This window comes from Podarcis tiliguerta, assembly GCF_965153285.1.
Source record: "Podarcis tiliguerta genome assembly, chromosome: 8".
Lineage (NCBI taxonomy): Eukaryota > Metazoa > Chordata > Lepidosauria > Squamata > Lacertidae > Podarcis > Podarcis tiliguerta.
In genome coordinates, this window is record NC_139541.1 from 23,672,009 (window position 1) to 23,683,125 (window position 11,117).

At 45.1% G+C, this 11,117-nt stretch overlaps 1 protein-coding gene across 1 annotated transcript in view; it reads left to right on the forward strand.

Annotated features, from left to right (window-relative positions):
• Positions 1–5,767, forward strand: part of FHAD1 (forkhead associated phosphopeptide binding domain 1) — a 36,956-nt gene extending 31,189 nt beyond the window's left edge. The window contains exons 25-29 of the mRNA XM_083453452.1: positions 323–418; positions 1,372–1,592; positions 2,409–2,574; positions 4,661–4,732; positions 5,396–5,767. Of these exons, the coding sequence (XP_083309578.1) occupies positions 323–418; positions 1,372–1,592; positions 2,409–2,574; positions 4,661–4,732; positions 5,396–5,491 (651 nt within the window). The 3' untranslated portion in view covers positions 5,492–5,767. The remainder of the gene's footprint in view (positions 1–322; positions 419–1,371; positions 1,593–2,408; positions 2,575–4,660; positions 4,733–5,395) is intronic.
• The last annotated feature ends 5,350 nt before the right edge of the window (positions 5,768–11,117 follow it).

The window sequence follows — 11,117 nt, forward strand, 5'->3', positions numbered from 1 at the left end:
GTGATGCTTTTTTTAGAAAACGTGTCATGAAAGGAAGGAAGAATATTTGTTGATGTCTTTTTGGCCGTAGCTCCCACCTCGATAATCTATTCTGAATATTTCAGAATAGATTATTTCACATTAGGAAGAACTTTCTGACAGTAAGAGCTTTTTGGCAGTGGAATGGGCTCCCTCAGAAGGTGGTGGACTCTCCTTCCTTGGAGGTTTTTAATCAGAGAGTGGATCGATCATCTGTTATGGATTCTTTAGGTGTGATTGCTGCATTGCAGGGGGTTGGAGTCTCTTCCACAACGCTATGATTCTGTTTCCTTTACCCTCCCAGCTTCAAAGCAGTGTTTCCAGATCAGATCTCAACTTGACCATAGAGAGGACTGCGAAGCTGGAAATGGCTGACGCTTTAGACCTCAGTGAGAACATGGTATGAAAATGAAGAATGTGTTAAAGTACTTGGGGGGGCGGCTTTATGTTGCAGAGGACATCACAGCATGCAGTCCTCTCCTGATCTGTGTCTAGGGGCAGAGATGTGCTCCCAAGAGAGGATGCTACAAATACTGTTATTACCATGCGCTTACATCAGCAATAGTGTCAGGTTTGAGCCTGCCCATCAGCGAGTGCCCTCAAGTACCCACCACATCCCCTGCCTTCAGCAGGCTTACCCTTGCCATGATGGTGGCAAGACTGTCAGCAGGCAGCCGCATTGCAGTCTGCAGGATGTGGCTGTGAGCAACCCAAAAGTTTTTTTAAAAATCTACCACAATGCCCAGAACCATCCTCTACCACCATGGCTTAGGGTTAGATGGGCATGCCCTTCCAGGGCAGCTTGGCTTCAGCAAATTTCCAAAGGGGCCAGAAGCTGACACTGACCTTCATTTGCATCAGGGCTGAGAAACCTCAGACTTGGGGTGCCAAATGTGGCCCTCCAGGCTTCTCTTACCTGAACTGCCAGGCCACCTCCGCTTCCTTCCTCTGGCTCAAGTGTGTCTGCCTGGGTGGACTATACAGGGAGATGTATGTAGGGTCGGCCGTGTGTAGAAACCTCTGACATAACAAGGGTAAGAGTCATATCTGTGGCTGCACCCAATTCTGCCTCTGGCCCTACCCATCGCTGACATGTGGCCCCCAGAAGGTTACCCATGAGGGAGTACGGCCCTCAGGCTGAAAAGGGTACCCTGCCTCTGGTTTACATGGCTACATAGTACTGATCATAGCCCTCCTATGGATTACAGGTGGGTAAACCAGGAACACGAGTGGGTTGTTCGCTTAACTCTGCATCTCCAGTGGTAATGCAAAGCGAAGACATCTGCTTGATTTCAGAGTGGGGAAAATGTTGCCATTCTCACCGATAGTTTGGTCCCTTCTCTTTCCCTCCAGTACCTCAGCCTGATCCAGGATCTCGCCAACCTGGTGAACGTCAAGGAGCTGACCGGGATGCAGACGGTGAAGCACCTTCCTTACGATGAGAGGGAGAAGCTCGGGGTGCGACGGCAGAAGGACCTCGGGCTGCTCTTCGACAAGATCAGGAAGCTCAAGGATCGCCTCGAGAGGAAAGAGTCGCTGCTGAAAGAGTACGAAAGGGACGTCGGGCAGTTCAGGTACAAAGGTGACGCGCGCGCACACACTGTCTTTGGGGCACCTTTCTTTTTCAAAGAGCCTTTTGTATTGATTTATGTCCCGCCTTTTTCCTTGACGGACTCAAGTCAGCTTACAGATAAAATAAGAACAGCTAAAAACATAGGGGAGCAGGAAACCAGTCATTCAAAAACTAAACATTAATAGAATTAAAACTCTCTCTTTCTCTTTCTTTCTCTCTCTCTCTCTCTATATATATGAAAGATCTATTTAAAAAAAAGAGATGATTGCAATAAAAAAGGCATGGCACCAGCCCTTTAATTAAGGGGAGACTCTTAATTAACTCAGTCTGCGTCTGTATTGGATTTGAAATTATTTTTATATGTATTTTTATTCTTCATTTTTTAATTAATGATTTTATCATGTTTCTGTTAATTTTGAACTGTTTGATGGAAAGGGATTCAGAAACGAAACTAAATAGATAAGGTAGTGCTTGATAAATTTGTCATAATTGAAGCTCATTCCATTATTATGAGGGGTGGTGGCATGTATTCATTTTTTATGGGTGTTTCTTTACCATCCACTCAGTGGCGTCCTCAGTGCAGTTAAATATAGCCTCATGCCTGAACATTGTCTATAGGCGAGTAAAGAGCTCCTGTAGATGACCAAGCAGGAGTGCTTTGGGGAATTTCAAGCACTGGTTACTAAGTTTTTGTTGATTAGCAACTTCTAATGACTTTCAGATTTCGCTTATTGTAAGCTTCAGGGTGATGTTTCCCTTGTATAATGCGGTTTGCAACACACCAACTTCCAGCTACCCTGTCTGTCTCATCGTACAGGACAAACAAGCAGACTCTGCAAGCCTGCCAGTCTGAGCTGGCCAAATTGGCTGACAAGATCTACCGAGAAGCTGAAGAGAAGGCTTTGCTGAAAGAAGCTCTGGAGAGGACTAAATTGCAGCTGACTCAGGAGAAGAAGCTGAACAGGGCTCTCAAACAGCATAAGGTAGGTAACAGAGACCCACAGTGCCACTGGCAAACCTCTGCACAGCTACACTGCTGGTGTGAAGGCCGTTTAGCCACCTCTGCACTTGGGCAGTTGTCGTTTGACAGCATCTTCCAGGCAGTGTTTGTATTTAGGGAGGAGAACTGGCTGAGCAATGGGGAGGGTGTGTGTGCCATCCCCTTAGGGCCAAATCTTGAAGGGTCGCCATCATCCCAGGGGGAGAATCCATCTCAGCTTCATTCATGGGGCGAAAGGAGTACAGGATTCAGTCAATTGGGGGTAGGAGGCAGGATGCAGAAGGGACAGAGAAAGTCTTTTCCATATAGGGACCCATTGCACAGAAGCTAGTTCAAGAAGCCTTGTAATTAAGCCTGCCCCTGTCAAGTTCGTAGACTGCAGAAAAAGATACTACTTCCCTGCTGGGGGCTAGCAGAAAGGGTAATGGAAAGCTCTACTGCTGGGTGCCAAGGAAGGGGCTTTATTTTTCTAGAAACCCACTTGGTTTCCACATTGGCTGTAGAGGAGGGATGGAACATTCTCCTGCCAGCCCCTCACTCTTCTGAATGGAACTCACCCACATGGCTATCCCTGGTCGCCTATAGCGACCAGGCTAATGCTTAAATGTAAGGGTGAGTTTTGGGGAGAGGAAGACTCTCCTGGTCTGCTTGTCTTCCATGGCCACAAGTATCAGGATTGGGGATTCTCCTGGTTGCACGAGCCGCCATCTGATTTTCAGTTTCAGGGGCATGTGGGCTGCTCTGCCCAGTCTGTAGACCACCTGACTATGCCAGCTAAGGCCACTATGCAACAGGTTGTCTTACCATTCAGCAACACACTGTAAGATATAGGAAGCTTATTGTATGCCAAATCATATTATGGGTGCACCTAGTTCTGTATTGTCTGCCTTGGCTGGCAGCAGCTGTCCAAAGTGTCAGACAGGGCTCTGTCCTAGCCCTACCTGAAAATGTCAGGGATTGAGCTTGGGACCTTCTGCATGTAAAGCACTCTGCTACAATCAGAACTACCTCGTCTACATTAGCTGTTTCAGCTGAAATTACTACCCCTCTTTCAGTCACTTTTTGCAGAAAAGTCATACAATGCCATCACCAATATGTTGCATTCTGTGTCTCTCTCCTGATCTGCGATGACCAACCTCCTTTTAAAATGCAACTGCAGCACCTGTTGATTAGGAAAGTGCTGCTGAGGGCCTTCAGGACTTCTGTTCCTCTAATTAGAAACTTCCTTCTTTCAGCTTCGCCCCCTGTAATTGCTTCCTGTTCAGCACTAGCTGCTGCTTAATTAATGAGCTCCTGTTCCCTGGAGAGTGGTTTTATTGGTCTGCTCTCCTTATTTATTTCCTTCATGCTGTTAAACTTGCTAATTGGGGGGGGGGGGGGATTGATCAATAATCCTGTGGCTGCACTGAACCAGGGAGTGGGTAACAACGCAAGCAGGGAAAGCTTTTAATTTAAGTTGCAGGCAACCTTTGCAGAATGGAACTTACTTGTGAACGAACATGATAGAAGCATCTTGGCCACCAGGATAGACATTTCCAGATCTATTGGCGCTATATTAAGTGCCATTTTCGTTCCACGTTCAGCTTGACTGCTGAAAAGCATCTCCTCCACAGCATTAAGGAGGCCTTAGTATGGTAGCAGCCTTTCTCTTTCTGCATTTCTGTAGGGTGAACAGGCTTGAAGGCATCACTTAGGAGCAAGGAATGAGAAATCCCTGTATTTGGAGAAACCCATAGTCACACGCCATCAAGTTCTGTCCTAATCCCCGATGCTAGAGATGGAGTATTGCTAGGGCATCTCTCTCCCTCATTAAAGGCAGCAGGTTGCTGGGGCTTGACTTGCAAACTGAGTTAGGTGACAATTATATACACAAGTGCACATTCCTAATTGCTTTAGGCTGCACTCCTTCACTGACTTACATCCCTGCCAGTTTAACTGAAAACACAGAGACTTATTCCAGCGCACTCAACCAACACAGCTCGGAGGAAAGCAACGGCTGCATTGTTTCTTAGCTCTGTTGCTTTGCCAGAGAGAGATTTGCCATTTGTTCCTTGCTGTTTCCACCCTAGAATCAGTTAGAGGAGAGGAAGAGTGAGATTTCGTCATGTTACGCCTGCACTCTGAAATTCAGGGATAGCAAGGTAGGAAATTGCCCGGCCAGTGTAGTAAGAGTGCCTCTTAGCTGACAAGCCATAAATGAAGATAGTTGGATAATATAAGTGGGGAGGGGGAGGTCCTGAAGAGCAGGGGTATCATTGGTGGAAACCTGCTTGCTTTTTCAGAAAGCCTTCAACTTTGTTTTGTGTGTTCTTGGCCCACCAGGCCGTTTTCCCCAAACCACACCACTTCCCCACAACTGGTATCATATGTGATATCCGGTGTGGGGCAGGTAGGAATGCAGCAGCAAGATTGAGCTCCTCGCACATCATCTGATAGGCAAGGATTTTGGTCCTGCTTGGTTTGGGTGTGTGAGCATTTCCCTGGGAGGAGCCTGTTTTTTCCCTGGGAGGAGCCTGTTGGCACGCCCATCCCTGAGTTCATCAGATGATGGGCAGAGAGTTTAACCCTGCTTGGTTTGAGTACATCCACAGGGAAGCCGCTAGTGTGCTGAGAGCTTGCAGAAAGCAGGACTGAAACCCTTTGAGTTACCCTTTGTGGAGAATTCAATCCTACTTGGTTGCTCTTTGTCACCATCCCCGCAAGCTGGTTTTTGACAGGCATTTGACGCCGTTTTTGCTAAAGTATAAATGTAGAAGCACACACATGCGTTTTGCTCTGTATCTTCCCTTCTCTGTCTTATGCAGACGGCAGCCCCTAAGAAACCATTTCCTGAAAAGCAGGTGGTTGCGGGGCCAGGAGCAGCCTGTAAGAGACGAGTGCACTGCAGCACCTCTGCGTAGGAAGAATCCTGCTTGCCCAAGGAAAGCGACAGAGGAGGAAGATTCTGGCCAGCTCCTTGTCCAAGCTTGTAAATAGAAGATGCTGCTACAACATTGCATAAAACACCTGGTGTCTTATTATACAGAATTTATTTATATACTTATATGTATATGTATATGTATATTTATAGACTTACTTGTATAGATGATACTCATACATGGTACATTGTATCTTGATTATGAGAAATGTATAGAGACTCAACTCAAAATTATGTATAAATTCTTAAGATCTTCCGACAGCCGTAACAGGGGTTTTTTTGCAGGGGAGGGAAGAGAGATGGATTGTATCCAGTGTTAGTCCTACTCAAAGTAGACCCATTGATGGAGGTAATCATGACTAACCTAGGTCCATGAATTTCAGTGCGTTACTTTTGAGTAGGACTTGGTTGGATGCAACCTTTTGTCCAATCTGGAATCCCATCTTTTGGAATCGTGGATCTGGTTCTTTTGTACATCATCATTTGACAGATTTTATTTATTTATTTATTTATTTATTTATGCATGCATGCATGGTGGGGAAATTGAGTTAGATGATCCTTGAAGTATCTTCCAAATCTGCCTCCCATCTTAGACGAAGGTTTGCAGAAGTATTTCAGCCAAGCATGGAAAAAGGCACCAAGTCAGACAGCAGATCACTAGGACCACAGCTAGCAAAAACAGGAGATACCAAGCACCAAGCTCACAGAGGAGTAGCTTTGAATGTTGGCTAAATGCTGATCTGGAGTCAACTGAGAGTTTTAGTAAGTCCTGCAAAGGGAAAGTTTTTCATTCAGAGGCATCTCTACATAAAGTTGGGAAAGTCTTTTGTCCGCAACCCTGAAGAGCCACAACCAGTGCTTTTTTTTCTAAAGAAAATATTTAGGGGTACTCTCGTTTTGACTCCAGAAAATCACCATTTTATAGTTCAAATCAGGAAAAATAAATACAGTAAATGGACAAAAGTACAAAGATTCACAAAATGTTTAGGGGTATGCGTATCCCTGCAAACCCCCAGAAAAAAAACACTGGCCCCAACCATTGTAGGCAATCCTGAGCAAGATGAATCTACAGTGTGACTTGGTATAAGGAAACTTCCCATGTTCCTAAACTTTGCAAAAGGTGGAAGGGGTTAACTTCCTGTGTTCCTATGCAGGTCTGAGCCTGGTCAGTGCTTGGACGGGAGACTGCCTGGGTACCACGATAAAAGACATGTGGCATACAAAGCACATATAAAAGATGGAACTGTGTCACTGATAACTGTTGCCTTCGCAGTTGGGGGAAGCCCAGGGAAAGACCAGGGGAATTGATCTCCTGGGAGAAATCATTAGGATGTTTTACATACAGATGTGCTGATAACCAAGAACCTTTCTGGTTTACTCCAGAGCCCCTTTGGCCACATCTGCGTTCTTTCTGCAATATACAAGGGTTTATTTCAGGACAGCACACAACCTTGCACGTCTCCTCTGCCTCGGAACATTTTGCAACAGCCATCCCCATCTGTTCTGCGAAGACTGGTTGGCATCAGATCTTCCCAGTAGAAATTCTGGAGTAATTTGTTCATGTTCCGTTAGCATTAATTACACCCTCCAAAAATAACCATTTGCTAGCCCCCGTTAGTTCCCAGCAATTCCGCGAGCTGACCTTGCCAGCAGCCAACTCCTGGCATCTGCGTCTTGAGGCTCTAAGTGAGACGTTGACATCATCTCCCTCTTTTGCTGTAGATGAGTTTTGCTCTTCTAATACCATTCAAAATGTTCTCTGATAATTCCGCCATCCATAAAACAATCTGTTACATTAATGAAAAGCGTCACACTTTCAAGCGCAGAAAAGGGTATTCTTCCCATTTTCACCACCACCACTCCCAGTCATCCATCAAAACAGATTAAACCACCATCCTTAAATAAAATAAAATAAAATAAAATCCCCCACTCATCCAGATTGGCCTCCTATCATGAAGACAGGGGGGGCTTGTTTTCTTGGGAAATCACTGCCATGTGGAACCAACCTGTTACCGTCCTCAGTGTTGTCAAAATAGGCAGCAACAAGCACAAATCAAAGCTATCCAAATAATGCATATTGCCAGGAATCTCAAAAATACAGTGCGCAAGTTATGAACATTCTGTGAAATCCAGAAAGCCATCATTTAGAAGAGCACATCTCCATCTGGACTCAGATCTGTGTGGGTACAAATCTTGGTTTGCCACGATTGCGAAGGGATCAAGCTGTACGTTTACAGGGGTGAGCATTTTGCACAAGTCCAAAGGGGATTTTTTACTTTTTATTTGCAGATTCCTAAACTGTTTTGCAACCAAAAGTTACCATACACATGTATAATAAAACCAAGATAAGACTACAAAATATTACATAGTAAATTACTTAAAAACAATAATGCTATCTCTACAGTTGTACAATTAATTCTGTAAAATGACTAGGCCGTCCTTCAGGGAAAGTCTTCTTAAACAAAAATATCTCCAATAGATGTCAAAAACACCAGGTACTTGTCCCCTTTCCATTGGTAACTGATTCCAGAGGGCTGGAGTGGCAGTGCTAAAAACCCTCAGGGCACCAAAGGGTAGTACTCATAACAATGCCTTATCAAAGGCTTGTTTCCAGCACAGAGATGGAGAAATATGTCAATTTCATATTTTTTCAGTTTCTCGTTTTTTCAGTTCAGTTCTTGTGTGCACACAAAATAATGGTCAGCATTTTAGAGCACATTTCTCCTGAAGGCCTCACTCAGTGTAAAGGCAGTTTCCTAAGTTCCTATGTTCTTTCCCCACAAGCAAAGGGAAAGGGGACTTTTACTTTAAGGCTAATAGTGGAACCAGGGGTGGGTGGATTGTTGGGATCCCAACTGGGGAGAGAAGACATAAACTTCCCCTCCAAGGAAAATGGCACCCTATTAATTTTATTTATTTTTAAAGCCCCAATGAAAATCTCCCCTTCTGCACTTACGATTTTTATTTTAACGCACTTTCTAAGGATGCATTTAATGTCCTGTCTTATTTTGACACACTAACAAAAGCATAACAAGGAATACAAAAAGACAAAAGAGAGATTTCTCCAGAGACGAGCATTAAAAAATCAGGGCTGTCGCTGTCAAATAAGGACATTGTGCACAAACAGCCTCAACTATGGTTTTGAACCCTCGAGGCTGGCAGTGCCGCTTCTCCTGCGTGACCCAGCTCTGCCAGGGCAATCAGTATTAAGAATGCCAGCACTGGGACGTCATAATCCCTTGCACAGCAAAGGCTCCTGTGTCACAAACGGAGGATTATGACTGCTGCAGGGGATTCCAGCGGAAACAGAAGCTGAGCTGGAAAGGAGAAAGCTCATCAGAACTCAGATGTCAGTGGATAGACGAAGCAGAATTTAAACCAATTTGCCTGCCTCTGTTTTGTGTTCTCCCCCTGCCCCCCAGCAAAAACATTTCGCCATCCAAGGAGTCCTCTGTGGTCATTACCACTAATATGCCTTAATGTCACTAAAAAGCCCATTGTGCGTGCCCAGATCCACAGCAGAGCATGTATCTGGCTGCCTTTGAAGGAGGGTTTGTCACCCTGCTGCATATCTGCAGTGACTGGAGACTGATACCACTCCGGATGTGGAGACCACAATGACACCGCAGAGGGTGACTGCAAGCTCAGAGCAGTAATGCATGCAGAGGCTCAACAGCCAGCCTCCTCTGAGCATGTATAATTGTGCTACTGTTAAGGATTATTTGGAAATAAATAATAAAAATACTGTATGTAAATGTCCTTATTTAGATCTATGATGTGGCCACATTTGGAACAGACTGTGTGTGTACAAGTTTGGTTGCTGCCGCTTGAAAAGGAAATTTATCGTTATTCTTACTTATTGAATTTGTCGTTTGCTTTATCTTGCCCAGCAAGATATACTAATGTGCACACAGATGACTTCAACTGCTTTCTACAGAGTAGTTCAAGTGCATCCGTCAGACTTCGATATCTAGAAAAACACCTAAATACCCAGTCAAAATACGCATCTATCACAAAAACTGCAAGCAAGATTTCAATATCTCCAGAACTCTTCATCAGGAAAAGCAGTGAAGAAAGGGAAATAAGCAGAAAGCTTTCTTGATGTTGATGCTGCAAAGTCTGCATTTTGTCAGGGTCTTAAGACATCACGTAGGAGGAGATTGTAGTCTTAACTGGATTAGTCCAGAATCCATAGTAGGGCAATACCTTTACAGTGGTACCTCGGGTTACAGGTGCTTCAGGTTACAGACTCCGCTAACCCAGAAATAGTACCTCGGGTTAAGAACTTTGCTTCAGGATGAGAACAGAAATCGTGTTCCAGTTGCGCGGCAGCAGCAGGATGCCCCATTAGCTAAAGTGGTGCTTCAGGTTAAGAAAGGTTTCAGGTTAAGAACGGACCTCCAGAACAAATTAAGTTCTTAACCGGAGGTACCACTGTATTAAGCTAACACTACTTCCTTTTCTTTTTCTGTTACCTAGAAGTTAGGTGTCTGTTGTGGCATTAATCTGATTATTTGGTGAATTAATCAACTAAACTTAACAGGGCATCCATCGCTGGCTCCCACTCAGATGTTTGACAGCAAATGAGGGAGAGCACACTGAATCCAGCCCCCCACCCCACCCCACCCCAAATAACCAGGTGAGCAAGTGCCGGGGGGGGGGGCTCCGTACTTCCAGCCACTTCTCTCCCTGCAGAGAGACATGTAAGAGAGAATGTAAGAAAAGCACGCAGATACTTCATTTATTCTGCAGTTCCGAGTGGAAATGGGTTCTGGCAGAATTGGCCTGAGCCTCGAAGAGCACATTGCACTGGAAGAGGAAGTGAGAAAGGGTGACAATCATCCAGGAACCTTTGTGCCCACAAGCATCATGTTAGAATCACAGAACTGTAGAGTTGGAAGGGACACCATGGGCCATCTAGTCCAACCCTCTGCAATGCAGGAATCTTGGGGGATCCTGCACTAGAGTATGGAAGCTAGAAAGCTGTGCCAGAGGCTTTAATGTTTAGCTGCCCCTCCTCTCAAAAAAAAGCACTGATTTTTCAAGTATTTAAACTGAGTCCATGACTCTGCAAGCAATTAATTACCTTAACATTTAAAAAAACAACAATTGTTTCACAATCAGGACTGAGGATTCCATTGTAGTTTAAAATAAATAATTGGGGGGGGGGGGACGCACGGACAGGGCTTGTAAGCAGTTTTACATCTCCGAGTACTAGCATCTGCCACATCTTCGCCACCTCCCCCCCCACTCCACAAGATGCCCACTGATGAGTCTCCAGACAGATTGTACAAATGTCACGAAGGAAAAGGTCAGCGGATGGTGCTGGCTTGATAATATCTCCTACAAATCTGCTGCTGCTGCATCCCACGGGGCATCTGGTCAGCCACTGCGAGAGAAGAGGATGCTGAATAGATGGGTCATTGACCTGATGCAGCAAGCCCATCCTAAATGACCTCGACACTTGTGAATTGCAAGGGACATTCCTCTGAGATTCGGCAACCTGGTTTCCTCCAGATGATCTTAGACAAATCCCGCTGAAGCCATCCAAAATGGATGGACGGCAACTGTCGACATCCGAGACAGTCCTTTGCCTTTGGCCGCTGCCC